The 22,164-nt window shown below is 48.0% G+C and overlaps 1 protein-coding gene across 5 annotated transcripts in view; it reads left to right on the forward strand.

Moving 5' to 3' along the window:
• The window catches only part of Wbp1l (WW domain binding protein 1 like), a 58,591-nt gene that overhangs the window by 16,815 nt on the left and 19,612 nt on the right, over positions 1 to 22,164 (forward strand). Inside the window, exon 1 of one of the 5 annotated variants that reach the window (XM_051146715.1) lies at positions 9,591 to 9,768. The exons of 3 other annotated variants lie outside the window; for them this stretch is intronic. Coding sequence is in view for 1 of the 2 variants with exons in the window: in XM_051146713.1 (XP_051002670.1) it covers positions 9,742 to 9,768 (27 nt within the window). In the remaining variant the exon portion in view is untranslated. Of the gene's footprint in view, positions 1 to 9,590; positions 9,769 to 22,164 lie in introns of those variants that run through there. One more of the 5 variants, XM_051146713.1, reaches the window with a different exon arrangement.

The raw sequence follows: 22,164 nt of genomic DNA on the forward strand, positions 1-22,164 counted from the left end.
GACAATCTAGAGCCATGTGCGGAAAAGCAAAGAAGTTGGCCTCTGCTAATCTGTTTCAGGGGAGAGTGGTTGCTCCTCAAAATGGGAATACAGTTTTCAATGATAATTTCAGGGGCTGGAGAGATGACTCAGCGGGTGAGAGCACTGGCCGCTCCAGCAGAGGCCTGGGCTCTGACCAACACTCGCACGGTGGCTCACACTGTCTGTAACTCCAGTGTCAGGGGTTCTGGTGCTCTCTTTTGGACTCATTGGGCACATAGGCACATGTAGGCGAAACATATACATTTTTAAAAATAAAGGCATTTTGAGCTTTGGGAGGAAAGCCTGGCTGACTGTAATTTGGACCCTGATGAAGGTGATGAAGTGTGTTGGAAACACAGGGTTCAGGTGTGGCTGGGGCTGGGCATCATGTGACACAAGGCTAAACATCCCTTGCCTGTGTGGGGCTGGCCTCTCGGTTCCACCACCCTTATTTGCTCAGCATATAGGCTGGCTTGCATGTTCTTGCTGTCCTCACGACCCGCAGGAGGGCTTGGATGCTTCCTCCTGGCAATTGTGACCATGTAACCTGAGATCTGGACTAGATTTCCTTACCTCCTTCCTCGGCAAGGGAAGGAGTGTGTGATAGATCATTAGCGTAGGAGCCAGGAGGTGAGGGAAGGCTCGGTGCCATAAGCTGTCCTTCCAGCTCGAGCCTATTTAATTTCACCATCCGTCGCTTATGCTAAAAGGTTGCCCCAGGTATTACTGATAGTTACCCACTGGGACTCGGAGACAGGCCAAGGGGCGTCACCCTATTTCTCATACTCAAAAAACTGTGTGAGCACGTCAGCTCGTGTCTTAGTCCTTCCGTGAAAAAGGGAGTTTTGCCTCTGAGATGATTTAAATAGTTGCAATTCCTCAGCTGAGAAAGATATACAGATAGTGAGACACAAGGCCATATGCTGGCGCAAGTGTGTAATTCTAGCACTTGGGAGGTGGCCGCTGGAGGGGCTGGAAATAAACGTCAGTCTCTGTTAAGTAGGAAGTTTGAGGCCAGCCTGGGCTACATGAGACTATCTCAAAAATTATTTATTTATTTATTTTTTTAAAAAGGGGAGGGGGGAAAGGCAACACACACACAAAGGGTTTCCCAATCCCTTCATCAAACTTCTGGAACCCTAGGTCAGCTTCAAGTACTCCCCTGATCCCAAAGTGGTTTGTCGGTTTCCTGTGGCTAGGAAAATGTTACCAGCACTCATGTTTAGGGATTTCTTCTTCCACTTTTTTCCCCCGTGTGTAGTATATATGTATGTATATGTGCATGTGCACATGTATACACATACGTGTGGAGACCACAGGTGCACGTGTGTACATGTCTCCCTCAGTTTCACTCTACCTTATTTTGTTGAGACATAGACGCTCGTCAAATCTAGATCCATGAGACTCACCGAACCTGGCTTACATGAGATTATCAAAAAACCAAAAAGAAGCACACGTTGCCTCTGAATTGCTTAGACCTTAGAAGAAGAGATGGGTTGGGAGGAAGGAAGCGAGAGAGCAGTTGGAAGTCACAGTGAGTGGACTACCACTAGGACGCTGTCTCCCCTGGGGCTGCTTCAGGTAAAGATGCTGTAAACCCTATCTTTGGGTCAGCAACCATGGCAGCTGCATTCCCACTGAGGAGTGGACCACGTTATTTTTTATCTTGCCCAAAGTTTACATAAAATTGAAAGAAGTCGGCTTTGCTGGAGCCCAGGAAGACCCATCGTCTTGATGGAGTTCTGTTTCCTGTAGCATCTGGGTGTGGATCATACAGACGATGTGACCTGGTTTCTCTTTTGTACTGTTCTCTCACAATCCTTTTATTGCTTTAGTCAGTGCTGCAGTTGGAGCCTAGGGCTTCACACCCTACATGTACTAGGCAAGAACTCATCACTGAGCGGCATCCCCAGTCCTTTTATTTCAGTGGTTTAGGAGACGTGCAAAGTATTTGCAGACAGCTTGTCAATTTCCACGTAATTCTTGGCTATGCACCTTTTCGGTTAGGCTTAAAGTATTTACAAGGTTGGAAAAACACCCACGTTTTGGCACAAAACTAGACCCTTCCATCCTTCTTGAAGCTCAAGTCACAGCTTTGGAAGCGTCCGTTCATCATCAGCAAACTGTAGACCCAAGACAGAGGGTGCCCCTCTTGGAAGGAAGTGTCTGTGGACTGATCTTTCCACCCCAGAAGGGTTCTCCTGGTGGGCTGCCGAAGGGCAAACTGTTGTGGGTCAGATGTAGGTAGCTTCTGCAACCTTCACTTCTCTCCCTCTTGAAAACATTGAGATTAAAGCCTGGTTGGTGGCCTGTGCCTGTAATCCCAGCCCTAGGGGAGGCTGAGGTAGTGGAATATTCGGAGCTATGTAGTGAATTCCAGATCAGCCTGGGCAACAAAGTGAGACCCTTTCAATCGAGAACCCGCTGAGGCCAAACCATCCCCCCCCCCAGGAGTTTCAGATCTCCTCCAACCCGTGCCCTTAGGACAGAGCCGGCTCTGAGACCGTGGTGAAATGGTAAATACAGTGAGCGCAGTCAAGTGCGGGCCTTGGGTAGTGGGTGGAATTGTGGGAAAGATTGAGCTTTGTCACAGGTGGAAGCAGTCTTGGCAGGCTTTACCCTTGAGGCACCCCATAAATACCTTGTGACAGACTGAGTGGAGCCATCCTGGGCCTGGAATTTAGGAAGCAGACCGGGGAACCCCACCTGGGCTATTGTTTTTCTAATGGACCCTCAATGGGAGAAGGAGATCGCCCTTCCCATGTGACTCAGGCAGGTGGGGAGGAGAGAACAGCAGGTTCAGCCTGCGCTTGAGCGTGTGTGGAGCAGTGGACAGGCCGGACCAGCACGCGGGCCAGAGAGACACCTAAAGACCTGTCCCGTAGAATGGATACCGAAAGGTTCACTCTTTTGTCCCTTTAACCTTTTTTCCTTCTTGTGTAAGCTAGTTGGGTTGTATAATGAAGTTTAATTGTTAAGAAACAGAGCCAACATGGAATGGCATCTGTGGGTCTTCTGTCATGTGTCCCACACAGGAAAATGTACTGCTGGACAGGACTCTTGACATGCTTGCGCGTGGACAGCCTGCAACCTGCTGCTGCCAGCAACTGATCTTTGCCCTCCCCAATCCCTGCCCCCCCCCCTGCTCTTTTTGGCCTTGTTTCTGTTTTTTGTTTGAGATAGCCCTGGCTGGCTGCATATGGCAGACTGACTTCCAACTTGAGGTAATTCTCCTGCCTCTGCCTCCCGAGTACTGTGATAGCAGTGTACGCCACCATGCTTTGATTCTTGCCTTCTTTCTCCCTCACATGCTCCATGTGTCTATCCCTGCGTGGCTTTGCCGTGTGCTCACTTTCTCCACATAAGCCCTACGTGTGTTCTAGCAGCCACCTCTTGTGCCATTCTGTCCCTCAGCAGGTCTTAGAGTGCTCTCTCTACCTATTTATTATTCAGTGCCTATGTTTGTTTTAGTGTGTTCTTGCCTTTGTCCAAAACTAGGAAACTAAACATTCTGCTTGTTTTGGCAGCACGTGTGTGTGTGTGTGTGTGTGTGTGCGTGCGCGCGCGCGCGCGCACACACACACACACACACACACACACACCACACACACGTCCCTCCAGAGAGAGACCAGCTTCACCACCACAGTGCCTCCAGGTGGCCAGAGGCAACTATGGATATGAGATTACAAATGAGGCTGGGTGACAATTATAATTAATATCAAAATTCTATTTCCTTGTGTGTTAAAACCATTCTAGAGCCAAACAGGCCTGGGTAAAATGCTCGCTCCATCTCCTGTGAGCTGGGTATCCTTGCATGAGTTACCTCATCTCACTAAAACATAGGTTTTCCCATCTGGGACATAGGAGCTCTCAATATATGCTGGAATCTTCCTTCTCTGAATATCATTTGATGTGGAACAAGGGATTCCATACTGCAGCTAAGGACTGTTTCCCCAGACACCTCCCATGAAAAGCCCAGAAGAAGAGAGAAATCGTGGGCTTTCAGGACGCTCCATAGAAGGAACAAGCTCCATGACTCACAGAACTCCATGTGCGAGGTTGTACGTTTCCTGCCTCAGCAGGTCTGCTACACGCCTGCCCTTGTCCAGCTCCCGGACACAGATAAGCCAGGGTTCTCGGTTTCTGGCAGCTGAGCGATCTTCTGCATGGCTGCTTGGCAGCAGCCTTTGAATGTGTGTCTGAGCTTGGAATCTGACCTGGGGCATTCGCCATGATAATCACTCCAGGGCCATTTCGTTGATATGTAACTTTATGCTTATTGCCAAAAGATGCCCCCATCTTTAACCTCTGTGGTTCTCTCTCCCCCTCTCTCTCTTTCTTTCTTTTTCTTCAAGCAAATAGATGAGTCTGTGCCTAAACCTAAGAAAGATAAAATCTTGGATGGTCTATGCTGCCCAAGCTCCTGGAAAGGAAGCTGCCCCAGAAGCCTGGTGGTTGTTTCGTTCTGACAACACCGTTCTTTATTTCTTGACTACAGAGTCGACACCCCTACATCTCCACTCTCCTGCCTAACCTCAGTGGTCACATGACCTCAGTCCCATAGGAATGTTTCTAGCTCGGTCCCTGTATGGGCTCAGTTATATACCAAGAACCGTAGGACTTTGCACTCACTTACCTTGTAGAACTCAGTTCGCCAAATAGTGTGCCAAGGCCCTGACTCTGCACGGCACACACCGCCGTCTGCTCCAGTGAGCCTTTTAAGGGGTTTCTCTGTGTAGCCTTGGACTCACTTTGTAGACCAGGCTGGCCTCGAACTCACAGCGATCTGCCTGCCTCTGCCTCCCGAGTGCTGGGATTAAAGGCGTGTGCCACTACACCTGGCTGCTAGAGTGTGCCTTCCTAAACTTTAAATTGTTCCCCAAGATTTTTTTTTACATCAAAGCCACTAGCAAAACTATCTTAACCTAGGGGCTGGAAAGAAGGCTCAGTGGTTAAGAGCACTGATTGCTCTTCCAGAGGACTCAGGTTCAGTTCCCAGCACCCACATGGCAGCTCACAGCTGTCTGTAACTCCAGGACCTGAGACCCTCACACTGACGTACATGCAGACAAAACAACTATGCACATAAAATAAAAATAAGCCTTAAAAATAAAAACAACAAATATTGAAAACAAAGCATCCTAACCTGATGCTACTAACACTCGCAGCCCTAAGTCCTGTCTGAGGGTGTTGAGTGAGTCAGTAAGCCGCTCCAGCAGCAATGCTTGAAACATGCGCAATCACTGATATTGTAGCTGCCAGTGACACTGCCCTGTGAGGGGCTGGAAGCCCCCTTAGAGTTTTCTTTTTTCTTTTTTTAAAGATTTATTTATTTATCACGTATATAGTTCTCTGCCTGCATGTACACCTGCAGGCCAGAAGAGGGCATCAGATCACATAGATGGTTGTGAGCCACCATGTGTTGCTGGGACTTGAACTCAAGACCTCTGGAAGAGTAGTCAGTGCTCTTAAGCTCTGAGCCATCTCTCCAGCCCCTCCCCCCCCTTTAGCTTTTTTTTTTTTTTTTAAATAAAACAACTCATGGATTAGAAGAGATGTGCTGTGAAGGCCACAAGCAGAGCAAAGCTCCTCAACAGCATGAAGTCCTCAGGACACAATCCTCCGGGCTCTGTGGTTCTGCTAACTGGTGGGCCGCATCCCACCGGTTTTAAAGCTGTCTTGCTGTTCCTCTTGCATGGCCCCCAACAGTCCTCACACCTACTTAGCGGATTCATTTCCCCCCTCTTGGTAATGCTGGTGTTCTGGTATCATGACTCTTGTGTCAAAAACAAAGCAACCTTGTAACCAGAGACCTCCTTTGAAATCTTGCTCTCCCATAGTTAGCTGAATGCTGTATCTCTCAGCTTCCTCCTCTGACTAGGGATAGTCATAGGGCATGGAGGTATGGGGAGGAGAAGTTCCAGAGTCTGGCTGATGGTTAGCATAGGACAGATAACCAGCTCTTTGTTCCTACTCCAGAAATCCAAATACAGATGTATACAATGTCTAGAAGAGGGCTGCCAAAAGACTTAGATGTGCTACGTAAAAGAGGGAAGGCTGTGACTCTATATGCTCTTGCCGTGTGTCTTAAAATAGGAAGTTAACCGGAGCCCAAGGGGTACCGGTTTTGGCAGAGCTAGCTTGGAGGGTTCTCTGAGGAGGAGAGCGCTGAGTCAAAGGACACCAGACAACTGCTCTGAGGCGGCAAGCAGCGCTTAACCTATGGCATTTTGATCAGGTAAGCCCGCTTAGTTCTAGTTTAGTGTGACTTCCCTTTTTTGAATTGGTAAATTCAGCATTTACCTTAACTCTGCGTTGACAGGAAGCTGATGAAGGTTGCTTGAAGAAGGACTTTATTTTTGGCTCATGGAAGGTGAGCCTGGATCACTCGAGAAAAGATTCTCCAGCCCCACCCCCAGGCTGGCAGCAGTGGCCATCTTGCTACTTAAATCCCAAAGGACTGGGTTGTGGTGGTGATGTTTGCCACCAGTTGCAGTGATATTTCTAGGGCCTGGCATAGGGTGACCTCACCTTCCCGAGAGTGCCTGAATTAGCTAACCCCCCCCTTCTTTTCTGTCCTCACCCCCGGATCTTGGTGCGTAGGGAAGGTTAGTCATCAGTGGGCTAAGGCAAAGAAGTAGGTTAGTGTGAAAAATTGTCAGTGCTTTTTCAGAGAATTTGACGATGCTCCTTGGTGAAAAATGCTGCCTTGTGCTCAGAAGTGTATAATCTTGTATGGAGGGACACCCAGACAGCTGCTGATTAGAAGCCCTATCTGGAGTAATATCCACTGAAGGGTGCTTTATGAGGAGGAAATCACACTGTAATACAAGGCTGCTGCAATTTTACTCCTTCCCAAATCACCACTGATGAGTATTGTCTAGAAACGCTGGGCTTGGGCGTATCTCTCAGTCGGTAGAGAACATGCCTAGCATATATAATATCTTGGGTTCTATCCCCACCACCGCAGGTGTGGCACACTCTCCTAAGCCAAGAGCCAGGAAGGTGGAGGCAGGCTTGTCATAGGTCAAGGTCATCATCAGCTGTATAGTGAGTGAGTGAGTTTGTGGCCAGCATGGACTATATGAGACCCTGTCTCAAAAAGGGACAGTGACCGGGCGTGGTGACGCACGCCTTTAATCCCAGCACTTGGGAGGCAGAAGCAGGTGGATCTCAGTGAGTTCGAGGCCAGCCTGGTCTACAAAGCTAGTCCAGGACAACTAGGGCTAAATGGAGAAAACCCTGTCTTGAAAAACAACAACAACAAAAAAGGTGGTGGGGCAGTGGCCATGCATGATGGCCCAAATCTGTAATCCTAGCACTTGGGAGATAGAGGCAGGGGGATCAGAGCACCCTTGGTTAAATAGGGAGTTTAAAGCCACCATTGGGTTGCTTGATATCCTGTCTCACTGAGCCCCCCCCCCCAAACAAAAAGAAATATGGGATAATTCTGTGACGCACCAAAACAAGGTGTAGGAGTTATTTTGATGGCAGCATCCCTGGCGCTGACAGCAGCGCCTGGCTCATTGTGGGTGGCCAGTGGGTGTGGGCTAGATACCCAGGAACATTTACATCATGCTGCTTTCTCGAGAACTGTAGGTGCCCGTCTGTCTTGTTAGGTCGGTACAGATTAGAGTTGTTCAGGAGAGGCTGGAGACAAGCTTCCTACAGTTTTGCTTGCCAGAGTCAAATTGTGTTTCACATGTTTTCTGGTTCCTGGTGGTTGCCAGGAAACTGAGGAATTGAGGGGAAGGGGTTGAAAGCCACCTCACTGGTTTTTGTAGCTTCTGAGCCTTGATGTCCAGTCACAGCCACTAGTCAGTTTCGCCTGTTTGTAAGGGCATGGGATAGACTGAGTGGGTCTTGGGAATACATTATTTGTCCCCAAAGTGGCTCTCTGGGCTGCAGACACCCACAGAGGCCACCACTTGATACACCTGCCTTTTTGTTGTTGTTGTTTGTTTTTGTTTTGTTTTTTGAGACAGGGTTTCTCTGTGTAGCCTTGGCTGCCCTATACTCCCTTTGTAGACCAGGCTGGCCTTGAACTCACAGTGATCTGCCTGCCTCTGCCTCTCGAGTGCTGGGATGAAAGGTGTGTGCCACCATGCCCGGCTCCTTTTTTTTTTTTTCCTTACAACAGTAAGGTTGAGGTCTGTTCTTACATAAGCCTCACATAATGGCTCAGCCTGCTTGGCATATTTATTTTCTTATCAGGAGAGTGGATTTGACCTTGACCATCAGCCATGATGGTCACTGTACACCTGGTTGGAGTCCAATGGTCAGGCAGCACGCGTGGCATCCCACTGCCCCATTGCCGATTTCTTGTCCTACCGGGGCGCGCGCGCGCGCGCGCGTGTGTGTATGTGTGTGTGTGTGCACGCGTGTTTTGCAATGGCAATTTGCAGAAATCCTTTTTGGCTTACATGAGTCATGCCCGTCAGTGTCATGGAAGTCTTTCGGTAAGTTACCACTGAGGGGAAGGAATCACAGGAAATTAGACAAAGATGAACCATATGGATTCTTGAGTTGAGGGAATGTAAGTGGTTTGCTGTCTGTCACTAAGAAGTGACTGTTTCCTCTGAAAGCCTTCACAGTCAGCTCTGAGCTGGGGGTGTGGTGTAGCTCAGTGGGAGAGCCTTGCAAGGGTGCTGGGGCCACGTGTTGAATCTCAGATCACACCCAAACACCCAATAGTTATTTCTGCAAGCCCACACCCAAACGTGCTAGCAATGAGTTTTGTGTAGGACTCAGGTCCTCCAAGTCCTTCCAAGTACCGCTGCGCAGGATGAAGAGTTAAACATCAGATCAGGATGCTGACCCCAGCAGCTTTGTTTCTTGGGCAAAGCTCAGTGGTTTTCTCTGAGAACGGAACTTAGCAAGAGGAAGCATGGCAGATGAACGGGGAGCGAGCTTTTTTGAACCAAGAGTTGGTTTAAATATAGCTGATCTGCATTACTGGCAATTCCGGAGGGTGTGGTGGGACTTGTACCCTTTGTAAGACAAGTGAGGAAAGATGCTGGCACCTGGACGCACCCAGTTTGTTTATGAAATCTAAACTCCCATGTACTGCAGGGGGCCCATAGCAGCAGCCAGGGTTATGACCTAAACTGGGAGAGGGGCCTCTCCAGGCCCCCTCTGCATTGGCCTCTTCCCAGAGGGCCTGCTAACCTCGCTGTTGTTTATTGGGCCACTGATTGGGGTGGGGCAGGCTTGAATTTCTCTTCTGAGGAGAAACAATACCTTGGGAACCAGTCCTTGTGCAGAGAAGCACAGCTCTCTCTCTTTTAGGTTCCCAGACTTGATCTTTCGGCCCGGAGCCCCATCAGAGCAGGGGGAGCCCGCAGGCCCGCTCTAGGTTGGACCTGGCGTCACGGGTTTACTGCACATCCCCAGTATTCCTCAGCAGCTGTCTGAAGTGTTTCTGCTGTGCCTGAACTGATGTCATTTCCCCCTTGGCAGACAGCTTGGGTTGTGCTGCGTCTGAGATATGTCACGAGAAGGTGGGGGTGGGTCGGGGCCAGGCAGGGTAGGTGGGGGGGGAGAAGTGAGGAGAGCAGGCAGCCTGCTGGGTCCCAGGACTCTGTTTACTTTCTCTTCCTTGCTCTGAAACACCAGTGAACTGAGAGCACCGGCTGCAGCCCACCAGGGCCATGCTCACTCCAAGACCTTAACTTTTGCGAGCCTTTTGTTGCTTACGTTAGAGGACGATGCTCCTGCAGGATGCCTTTCCTTTGGGGGCTTAGACAGGTAATTGACTGGTTCTACATAGACCATTGATTGGACTGGGGAGGGGGGAGGAAGGGTGGGAGCTCTTAGTGTACTACTGCTTTGAGTAGAGGTGTGTTTTTAAAGGTGTCTTAGTCCTGACAGGTTAGCCCCCACACAACATTTCCAAAGCTTTCTTTGCTTGCTGGTTGCTTCTAGCTTCTTGAACCATCATATTGCTAATCCTTCCTCCCCACCCCCCATGTCCCCGAGGTGACCCCAAGGCTGTCCATTTGCCATTAGCAGCCATGAAGCCGTGTGTGCAGCTTTCTGGAGGAAAGTGTTGAAGAGTGAGGCAAAGCGGGGTTCTTGCTAACCGCCCCCTCCTTCTTCCTTCTCCATTTTGATTTGGTGAGGTAGGAGAGCTTTCTTCCCAGTCCTTTGGTTCTGAAGGGATTGGGGGAAGGGTGAGCAGAGGCTCTGAGCCTCCTCCCTGCACAGGACAGCAGCTTCCCTCCTTTTAACATTGTGGCTGTGTGGCTGAGGTACCCGGAGCTGGGGTTGGAACTGCTCGTTTTGGCCCGCTGACCGATTTGTAAGGCAAACAAACAGACCCCTGTGGCAGAGGCTTGATCGGGTCTGTTGACCACTGTTTTAGTGGTGGCGGCGGCGGTGGTGGTGGGGTTCAATTCTTGCCAGTAACCCAGTGTCGACCGAGAAAACAGTAGCAAGGGACCAGCTGCTACCCCTAAGCATAGACGCCAACCAAGTATTTGTCCCAGGGCTTCTGAGAGCCCAACACCCCCACCCCCTCCTTCGTCTGAGAGGCATGTCTATATTGAAATGTGTAACTGTACCCAGCAACAACAGGGCTGCAAGGACAGGCTCGCACACCCTCTGCGGCCTGTCCTCAGGGAAACAAAGCCCCTGATGAGCTCAGACCCCCACCCCACCCCCAGGTCCAGAGGGGAGCCTTGAGGGCCAGGTGGTGACTTTGAGCCGAGTACAAGGTGAGCGGATCTCCCAGGGGTTGTTCTTTTAAAGTGGCCTTGGGAAATATGCCTGAAACTCCTGTCACTGGTGTCAGGCGTCACAGCAGTCCTCCGATGCTGTTGATTCAGTGACAGCCCTGCTGTGGGCACTCGCCCTTCCCTAGGGAGAGTTTGCCTTTAACCGTGAGCATGGTAAGAGCTGGAGATGTTGAGCAGTGCTGGAGATGCATGGGTGAAGCATCCCTTTCTGTCAGCAGCTGTGTACAGTGGAAAGCTAGGAGCATCTGTGCTCATTCGGCTTCCCCCAGCGTCCTCCAGTAGCTAGCTGCAAACCCCATTCTTGAAATGCAAATAAAAATATTTTCTTGGCCGGGTGTGGTGGCGCACGCCTTTAATCCCAGCGCTCGGGAGGCAGAGGCAGGTGGATCACTGTGAGTTCGAGGCCAGCCTGGTCTACAAAGTGAGTCCAGGACAGCCAAGGCTACACAGAGAAACCCTGTCTCGGGAAAAAAAAAAAAAAAAAAAAAAATTTTCTTGAGGAGGACTTCATAAAAGAACGTGTGTAAAACACCACTACCTTGGCTGGCATTCGGTAAGCACAGAACTCTGTGTGTGTGTGTGTGTGTGTGTGTGTGTGTGTGTTTTACAAGGATGGAACACAGGGCCTGGTACAGAATAGGCAAGTGAATCAGTGAGCTACAGCTCAAGCTCTTTAACTGTTATTTCTATTTCTAATTTGTGTGTGTGTGTGTGTGTGTGTGTGTGTGTGTGTGTGTGTGCATATGCATGTGTGAATGCTGGTGCTCACACAGGCTAGAGGCGTGAGATGGTGGAGCTAGAGTTACAGGTGGTTTTGAGCCACACGTCCTGGGTTCTGGGAATCAAATCCGGGTCCTCTGCAAGAGCAGCGTATAGTCCTAACTGCTGAGCCGTCTAGCCCCGTTCACTCATTGTTAAAGGACCCGTGACTGCAGCGGTACAGGAGCATGAAGCTGCAGGCCTCTTTGCAGAAGTTGGATGAAGTCAGTGGCCATGTACACCTGTACACCTATCCTTCAGGACCTACCATTGTGCACTGGCTTAGACTTACAGGCCGTTTCTCACTGTACCAAGACAGCTTCATCTTACATGCTGGAGTGGCCAGAAGGCCTGTGTCTGGCCTGCGTCCCAGAACCCCAACCCAGCTGAGAGTAAGAGGCTGTGGGTTGCGTTCTAAATGACCAGTACCAGTTTTCTAGGCCGGCTTCTGAACAGATTCCTGGCAGAAGGCTCGACCGGAGGGAGGGCTTCCGAACACCCTTTGGTCCCCTCAGGTTTCTGCAGTTCAACCCCTGACTGCTGAAGGATTTGGAGCCTGTATGGTTTTCTCTGTCTGACAGTCCTGTGTTGGAGTCCTGTAAAGCCAGCTGCCTAGAGTAAAGATTCCTTCGTGATAACCTGTGGACCCCAGGACTGAACTCAGGCTATCTGGCTTGCACAGCAGGCTCTTCCTATCTGCCGAGCTTTCCCTTGATAAGCTCAGCCTGAGGCAAGGATGTAAAGACACAAGGTCTTTCTTCCGGTGCGACCTTATACCTAATCCCATTGTTCTTAAATGTCATAAAAGTTACCTGAAGTGGGGTTTGTTCAAATGTGGATTTTGTAGGTTCTTGTGGATCCCAGGGATAGTATTTCTGTTAAGTTGTCCCAGGTGTTTATGACCCAGCTCATTTCTGGCTATACTCTATGAGACTCTGGCCTCCAGGGTTTACAGGCAAGACAACGTGCTGGGGCCATAACAGGAGAGTGCCCAGGGATAAGGGATGGAGGTTGGTGAAGCTGCTGAATCAGCCCAGTGGAGGGTAGACGTGGCAGGCTTTCCTGAGACGTGCTCTGATGTGAGCCTCCACCGAGGAATAGTTTACCAGACATCTGAGCTGGGGAAGGAGCGTTCCAGACAGATCAGGTGAATCTTGGGATTGAGTTTGCCAGATACAAAACAAGAACCCCTAGGCTTACCAGGTACTGTATCTTTTTTTTTCCCCCTTTTTCTTCTTTGTGTTATCTTTGCTGCCCTAGACTCGCTTTGTAGACCAGACTGGCCTTGGATTCACAGAGATCTGCCTTCCAAGTGCTAGGATTACAGGCGTGTGCCACCATGCCCAGCATATTTTACCTTTTATAGAGTAAGAGGGACCCAGTAAAACTATTCATTAGTAGATGGATGGATGGATGGACAGACGGACGGACGGACGGACGGATAGGTGATAGACGATAGATGAGAACAGTGTCTGTGAAAGGCTAGTGAGTCCTGAGATGTTTGAATTCTTTCATGCAAGGCACAGGGAAGATGGCTCACTAGAAGCTATGGTATGGAGCAGAGTAGAGCCCTACAGTGTTTAGAGGCACTGAGGTGTAGAAATTTTCCGGATGTGCTGCCATATTCCAGATTAGACAGCGCACACAGTTAGGCACATTGTCCTGTTTTCTGGCCAAGAAAAAATCTAGCATATATTCAGGAAAGGTAGACTTTAGCTGGACTTTTGGCTGCTTTACTGAGTTCTTTTGTCTACCATCCTACACCACTCCTATCCCTTACACACACACACACACACACACACACACACACACACACACACACACGCGCGACTAAAACAAAAACATGGAACTAAAACAAAAACATATTTACATAACATTTCTGTGGGTTTTTTAAAAAGATTCATTTATTTATTATTATGTATACAGTACTCTGCCTGCATGTATATCTGCAGGCCAGAAGAGGGCTTCAGATCACATTATAGATGGTTGTGAGCCACCATGTGGTTGCTGGGAATTGAACTCAGGACCTCTGGAAGAGCATTCAGTGCTCTTAACCACTGAGCCATCTCCAGCCCCATTTCTGTTTTTGTTTGTTTTGGTTTTGGTTTTGGTTTTGTTTTTTTTTTTTTTTTTTTTTTTTTTTGGTTTTTTGAGACAGGGTTTCTCTGTAGTCTTGGCTGCCCTGGACTCACTTTGTAGACCAGGCTGGCCTCACACTCACAGCAATCCACTAGCCTCTGCCTCCTGAGTGCTGGAATTAAAGGCGTACACCACCACACCTGGCCTGTTTCTATGTTTTTAAAGACACCAAAACTTCTCACTGAGGCAGACTGCTGATTTTCGGAGAGCAGCAGTGCAGCAGCAGGCACTCAGCCTGCAGATAGGAGTGAACGCCACTTTATGACTGAGTTAGGTGTTGACTTGGAAGTACCAGCAGGTTCTTAGGACCAGCATTCTCTGAGAAGTATGTGCAAGTATGGTTTAAAGAATATTTAGGATACAAAGACGTGTACGGTACGTGCTCTCCCAGTCCCCAAGTCTCACAGTCTCAGCTAGAATAAGTGTGTGGGTAAGGGAGAGACTTAGTAGGTGCAGATCCTCCTCACATGACATTAAAGGTGACAGATGGTGCAAAAGTCCAGCTGTGTGATGAGATGGCCCTGTGCAGGCCATAGTCCAGCAGTGCCAGTTGTTGCGCAGTATTTGCTATTGGATATATAGAATGACCGGTTGTTCTAGTCAGTGGGATATAGGCTAGACCCTTTACATTAAAATACTGTCCTCTATGGGAGAACTGAGAGTTGGAAATTAGCGCTGACTGTGTAGTAAGCCTGGGCTACATGACAAGACTCTGAGTTGGAAAAAGAAAGGAAGGAAGGAAAAGAAAAGAAATAATGCCCTAATTTTGTATTTCTCCAGTCAGTGTCGTCTATGATACACATTACTTTGTAATCAATGTGTCAAAACGTGTTATGTATTATACTTACAAATACATAAGAGTAAAAACTACAGCTTTTGCGTTCTCTGTGCCCGTTAGAGGGAGTTTTGAGCAGTAAAGTCTCAAGAAGAAGTAGAAAATAAAAGCATATTAAGAATTTAAAAAGTAAATCCTGGTCACTGACTTAGTTCTAAGGCATTCATTCAACTACAAGAGCAAAGCTGCATCCCGAGAGGCCCAGGCAGCCCCAGGCAGAGATGTTGGCTCCACAGATGGCTGGGCCGTGGCATAGGCCGTCCTGGTGCTGTGTTCTGTCTAAAGTTCCACCTGGCTTTGTATTTATTATTGTTTGGCTCTTTTGCTCAACACACATGATTTCAGGAGCTCCCACTCAACTGTGGCACAAGGTCCAAATGTCAGTTTGAGATAGTGCCTAATTTAGTGTGTGCTTTTCAATCAAGGGTTTGAAAACCCTGGTTGCCCCACCCACACCCCCCCTCCACCACGTCCTACACAAGTGTGGCTCTGCCGTATAATAGGAAGGACTGGCACAAGCTGGAGCAGACTCTACCAGACATGGATGTATGTGCAGCCACTCTGCCACCTCTGAGCAAGGTTCTGAATTTTGGGGCCAGGCTGAGTCACTGTAAACCTGTCATGGCTGGGGAGCCGGGGGCTCCTTTCTCACCCATCTGGGAAAGAGCCCTGGCTACTCTTTCAGATGACCTGGGTGTGATCCGAGCACCCACATGGCTGCTTAGTAACTCCAGTTCTAGGGACTCCTGACCCTTCTTCTGGCTTCCATGGGCACCAGGTGTGCATGTGGTGCACAGACATACATGCAAGCAAAACACCCATTCACATAAAAATAAGTCTAAAGACAGGAGGGAGGGGTGTTTTGCTTGACCAAGAGCCATTTTCAGTCTTTAGGATTCAATGAAGTCACCTATGAACTGGGTGCTCTCAGGGTTGGTTCTGTCAAGGGTGGTGGCACTTTTGGCCTCTTTCAGGTGACAAGGGCAGGCTGGTTAATAGCTTTGAGAAGCTTGAGTGCCCCACATGAGTGTAACATATCACATGTGTGACTTTATATGTGTGTACATGTCCTACCATTTGGAGAAACGGCCCCAGAGGCTTTTCCATGGTACAAGTCATTAAGAGGTGGTGAAGGAGTGATAGAGGAAAATACCTCAGTAGTAATGCACAAGTGAGGCTCTGGTTCTAGCGCCTGCGCCACACGCGCATGCGCACAAGCACACGGAGGAGGATTGAGTTTTATTGATTTATATCACACTTGTGAAGAGGCAAGATGAATTGGAGTCTTTCTGTGTATGTGGTGGGGACGCACACACAGGTGGCCTTGTGTGGAGGACAGAGGCCAACCTTAGATGTCAATTCCCAGGACCTCTCCACTGTGGCTTTTGAGACGGAGGCTCTTACTGAGACCTGGGCATACTCAGAGGCTCTTACTGAGACCTGGGCATACTCAGTAGGCCAGGCTGGCCAGCCAGAAAGCCTCAGGTATTCCCTTGGATCCACGAGCACGCTCCACTGTGCTCAGCTTTTTACGCTAGTTCTGGGGCTTGAACTTGGGTCCTCATGCTTGCAGTGTCAGCACCTTACTTACTGACCAAACCACCTCCCCACTCTCCTCATTGCCCTGTTTTTGAGATGGGGCTCGTGTAGCCCAGACAAACCTCAAACTCTCAGAGGATGACCCTGAGCACTGATCCTCCTGGGTTCTAGAGGCCTGTCACCATGCTGTGTTAGGAACTGAGCCCAGGCCTTCATACATGCTAAACAAGCACTTTACCTATGACCTAAATCCCCAGCCAGATCTTGAATATTTAAGGATCCTTTCAGCCCACACCCTGCTTATTTCAGTCCTCTGCTCTCTGCCTGTGCAGAAGAAGCTAGTAAGGGGGATTACTGGGCCTACTTTGTGTCTGCTGCCTTTTCTTACATGGGTTTCCAGGGTAGGAGAGTGATCCGCTATAGCACTCTACACCCCTGCGGCCAGCCAGACCCCACAAGGCTGTAGTGCCAGGGCCTGACCGAGTGGACTTGAAGAAACCCTTGGGGTGCATTGCAGCTTCAGATTTACACTTTGGGATTTTCCTATAAGGTCAGGTGACTCTTTGTGAGGTTGCTGTCCAGGTTCCCAATAGCAACACAGGAAATGGGTTTTAATCTTTCTGCTTGCTGCTCAGTTTGGGGGCTGTTTAATGAGGTCCCAGTTGAGATGGCTTCAGCAGTAGCAGTTCTGGCCAGGTGGGGAGCTGCCCAACGAATGCGTCACTTACACTCAAAACGCATGTTTATGACGTGTTGTGGTTTTTATGGAACGGCACAGAGGGCAAATGATACGATGTGCCCCGATTTTATGTCAGTGCTTTTGTGGACAACTGTTGGGACGTGTTTGGGACCCCAGAAAGAACGTTTGCCGTCATCTGTTTTGGGAAGCATGGACTGTTGTTTATTGTATGCTGATTGTACATCCAAGACGGCAGATCTCAACCTTGAATACATGTGGCATTCATAACATAGGGAATGTTTTCACTTGCTTATGTTTTAAGTTTTGTGTGTGTAAGTGTTCTGTCTGTATCTATGTTCGATCATCACATACATGCCTAGTACCCACTCAGGTCAGAAAAAGGCATCCAGTCCTGGGACTAGGGTTACAGACTGTTGTGACATGTCACGTGGTTACTGGGAATCAAACCTGGGTCCTCTTCAAGAGCAATAGTGCAAGTGCTCTTAACAGCCGAGCCATCTCGTCAGCCCCTTATTTGCCATTTTTATTTATTTTATTTATTTATTTATTTTTATTTTTATTTTTTTTTTGTTTTTCGAGACAGGGTTTCTCTGTGTAGCCTTGGCCATCCTGGACTCACTTTGTAGACCAGGCTGGCCTCGAACTCACAGCGATCCGCCTGCCTCTGCCTCCTGAGTGCTGGGATTAAAGGTTATTTGCCATTTTTAAATGTGTGTGTTTGTGTGTGTGTGTGTGTATGTGTTAAAACAGTTTGTTGTAGCCCAGGCTGGCCTCAGATTTGCTGTGTAGATAAGGATGACCTGGATCTCTCCGTCCTCCAGGGAATGCTTCCGAAAGGAGCCTTTTCAGTCACTGACCCCAGGGGTTCCCAGTCTGCATTAATAAACACCCGTGCTGTGGGGCAGTGGTGGCGCACGCCTTTAACCCCAGCACTCGGGAGGCAAAGGCAGGCAGATCTCTGTGAGTTCGAGGCCAGCCTGGTCTACAAAGCAAGTCCAGGACAGCCAAGGCTATGATAGAGAAACCCTGTCTTGAAAAACCAGGAAAAAAAAAAAAGAATAATTGTCAGGCTTGGTGTGTACTGTGGAGGATGCAAAATTAGTGTGTGCAGTCTCACTATGGAAGAAAGGAAGATTAGACCAGCGTGCCAGAGTCAATAGGCCAGAAGTCCTGCCCAGTTCTACCTTCCATCCTGTTAGAGCGTCCCCTGAGCAGATTCTTGCTCGTCGTCCCTTAAAAGTCAATAATATTAGAGATGATGACGTGGTTGTGACATTCTGGTTGTTAAAAATACAGCTAGCTGGGTGTGGTGGCATGGTCCCAGCACTTGGGGGGCAGAGACAAGTGGACTTCTGTGAGTTTCAGGCCAGCTTGGTCTACATAGTGAGTTCCAGGACTGTAGAGAGGGAGCCTGTCTCAACCACCGCCACCCCCACAAAGCCACTAAGTAAATCCAAAGAGCTTCAGAGAATACTTTTTATAACCACATAGTGATCTTTTGCCGAGGACTTAAAGAGCTGGTCCTGGAGGTTCTGTGTTTTCAGGAGTTGAAGATTCTGCTTGCTGCCTTTTTGTGTCTCTACCTGTCTTGTGAAAGCTTTTTCTCCTTTCATTTCAATCCCTAAACCAGGAGAATTCTGTCTGCACCAGTGGATGGGCAGGGCTAGCGTTGCTCTGTTTTCTAGAGAGCCATTCCTAGGTCCAGAACGGAAGGAAAATTACCTTGTTGCTTACCATGCAGTGACTGTGAGAGTTTCAAAACTCTTGTTATGTCTGTTAAAGTCTCCATGACTTAAGTGAGTCCGAGCTCTGGGTGGCATTGGAGGTACTGCGTAAAGCGCGGGAACTCTGCACTCCTGGCCCCTGAGGGCACCAAGAACCCTGTCTTTGTGTGTGCTTTGCAGTCCCCAGCCTAGAGCAGTGTCCAGCATCTTCTTGTCCTTCAGGGCTTAGCTCAGATGCTGCCATTTCTGGCATTTCCCCGCACTCCACCTTAATCTCCATCCTCTTCTTTTCTGTTGTATTACTCTTGTAAAGATGATTACTCTTTAAATTCTTCTAACTTTATCTGATAATGAGGATGGATCTAAATCTGTTTTGTTGTTCTATTTCATAAAATGTTTATGATTTTATATATATATATATATATATATATATATATTCATTACCACCCCCAAAATTCTGTATTTTAAATGCTCTGGATTTTTTTTTTCAGTTACCTCTGAATATTGTCTTCCTTCCTCGCTCATCTTTCTTTCTTGAATATTTTGTTATTTTCCATTTCCATGTCTTTTTTTTAATTGAAAAAAGCACACTTTGGTGAATAATTTTATCAGATCTGCTATCTAGTTTATTACTTGTTTTTTACTTTGTCAAATCTCTGTGTAACCCATCTATTGAAGTTTTTTTTCTTTTTTAATTAAAAAAAATTTTATGTGGGTAGGAGGTTTGCATGTGGAGGTCAGAGGTCAGCTTGCAGGCGTTCTTGCCTTCTACCCTGAAGGTCCTGGGTCATTAGGCTTAGTGACAAATGCCATTGAGCCATCTCTTCAGCCTTGCATTTTCACCTTTTTTTTTTTTTTTTTTTTTTTTTGAGACAAGGGACAAGAGACAAGGTTGCTCTGGTTATCTTGGCTGTTCTGGACTGTCTTTGTAGACCAGGCTAGCCTCAAATTCACAGAGATCTGCCTGTCTCTGCCTCCAGAGTGCTTGGGAGTACAGGTGTGCGCCATCTCACCTGGCTCGTTTTTATTTTTTAGATGATTTTTTTTCCCCAATTGATCTTCTCGCTCTGGCTCTCGCTCTCCCCCTACCCAAAGACATGGAATGCTTTATGACTTTGCATGTCATCCTTGCTCAGGGGCGCTCTGACCTCTCTGTACCATTCTCACTTGTGCTGTCGAAACAAGCACTGGCTGCCACCTCTCCTTTGATAATACTCTTTTCTCACCGTATACTCTTTCTTCTGGCTTTAGTTATTTGAAGTCTCCTCTTTTGTTTGTGTGTGTTCGTGTGCAGGCACACAAACATACAAGGGTGTGCATGCGTGCGTGCATGCATGCATGTGTGTGCGTAGGGAGGCCAGAGGATAGCTTTGAATAGTCTATGTTGGGCGCCACTGTACCCTCTTGTTTGAGATAAAGTCTCTCTTGCCTAGAACCCCACAAGCAGACTGGGCTGCGTGGGCCCCAGGGACCCACTTGTCTTTAGATTCCCAGTGCCAGGATTGTGCTCAGGTTGTCATCCCTGGCCAGCCATCTCCTTAGACTCTCATGCTTCCTGTCTCCTCCCTTCCTCTCCCCCTGCCTTCCTCCCTTTTTTCTTTCACCTTTTCTTTCTGTCTTTTTCCTAGATAGGGTCTTATTTTGTGCCTCAGGCTAGCCTTGAACTCATGGTGGTCCTCCTGCCTCAGGCTCCTGAGTGCTGGAATTACAGGTATAAGTGGCCACACCTGGCTGAAACTCTTACGTCTCATCTAACCACTCTATTATTATAAGCTCTTTTTTTATCCTACTGTTTGTTGAATTTTCCATCTCTTGTTTTTAATGGACCACGTTTTTATATAATGTGTTTTTTACTTGCAAGCTCGTCTTTAGTAGAGCGTTATTTGTGGGACTCTTACCTTGTGTCTTAGTCAGAGTCTCTATCGCTGCAATAAAACACCACGACCAAAAGCAGCTTGGGAAGAAAAGGGTTTATTTCATCTTACAATTCCATATCACAGTCCATCACAGAAGGAAGTCAGGGCAGGAATCTGGACACAGGAATTGACTCAGAAACTGTGTGTGGGGGGTACCTCTTTCTTTCTTTCCTTCTTTCTTTCTCTCCTCCTCCTCTTCCTCTTCCTCCTTTTTGGTTTTTCTGAGACAGGGTTTCTCTCTAGCCCTGTCTGTCCTGGACCCACTCTGTAGACCAGGCTGGCCTCAAACTCACAGAGATCTGCTTGCCTCTGCCTCCTGAGTGCTGGGATTAAAGGCATGTGCCACCACACCAAGCCTGGAATAATTTTTATTTTATGTATATGAGTGCTCTACATGCATGTACACCTGCAGGCCAGAAGAAGGCATCAGATTCCAGGGTAGATGTTTGTGAGCCACCCCATGGTTGCAGGGAATTGAACTCAGGACCTCTGGAAGAGCAGACAGTGTTCTTAGCCGCTGAGCCATCTCACCAGTCCCGAATAATTTTTTATTACATTTTTAGTTTGAAATTTTTTTAGGCCGTATGTATTCAAGTCAAGTCTTATGTCAGTTTGAGGGAAGGTTGTTACAATATATTTGATCACACTGTGAACCCTGAGATTGTGTTATTTACTGGGAAAAAAAAAAACAGTTCTTAGTTGTGGTGTGGTTCAGCCTTAGCACTCATCTCAATCCAATAGCTTCGTACTTGAATATTGTAAATAGGATTAAATAAAGTCAACCATAGGTCAAGAGACGGAGCAGCAACCAGTGGACAGAAAGTGAACATAGGATTGTTAAGGAAAAAAAAAAATGTCAAGAGGAAGAGGAAGTCAGGAGGACATATAGAGAGACACAGGAAGTAGAAGGGAGGGACATTCAGTTTGAAGGAGGTCTTTGAGGCAGTGGGAGGAGGAGCGTTGTTGCTTCTTGGATGCCCAGCTGAGAAGGAAGGCCAGCTGGGTGCTGCCTCTGCCTCTCTGAGCTAGCAGGCTCTCACTCCAGCATCTGCCTCCCGGGGCTTTATTGGTAAAATGGAAGGATTGAGATTTTGTTAACGACAACAGAAGGTCCCGTGATCATGGATTTTTAGAGGAAATTTTCCCCTTCTCCATTCAGATCTTTCCCATTACCATTTTGTACTATGTACTTTTAAAAAAAAAAAATTTTTTTTTCCCCCTGATCTGTATTTTCCCTATGAGGGTCTCTTTTTTGTTTGTTTGTTTGTTTGTTTGTTTTTTCTAGACAGGGTTTCTCTGTGTAGCCTTTGCTGTCCTGGACTCACTTTGTAGACCAGGCTGGCCTCGAACTCACAGAGATCCGCCTGCCTCTGTCTCCCAAGTGCTAGGATTAAAGGTGTGTGCCACCACCGCCCAGCGAGGGTCTCATCTTTTTGTGTGTTCGTTTGAAATAGGGTCTCACTATGTAGCCTTGCCTGTCCTGGAATCTGCTATGTAGGCCAGAGTGGCCTTGAACACAAAGAGTTTCACTTGTTTGTGCCTCCTGAGTTCTGGGACTAAAGGCATGAGCCACCACATGCAGTGGGTTTAGTCTTTGCATATTGGGCCTTAGCTCCGCCTCTCTGTTTCAGGTTGACCCCAAGTCATATACCTAGTCCACTTTGCAGTGCAGCTAGAAAGGTCTGGCCTCATTTCTGAGTGTGGCTTCTAGTGTCTATAATTTCCTCCCCCTCCCTGTACACACCCCTCCCCAGGATCTTCCTTGCAAGCTCAGCTACACAGTTAAAACATTGTT

The sequence above is a fragment of the Acomys russatus genome, chromosome 5 (assembly GCF_903995435.1).
Source record: "Acomys russatus chromosome 5, mAcoRus1.1, whole genome shotgun sequence".
Classification (NCBI taxonomy): domain Eukaryota; kingdom Metazoa; phylum Chordata; class Mammalia; order Rodentia; family Muridae; genus Acomys; species Acomys russatus.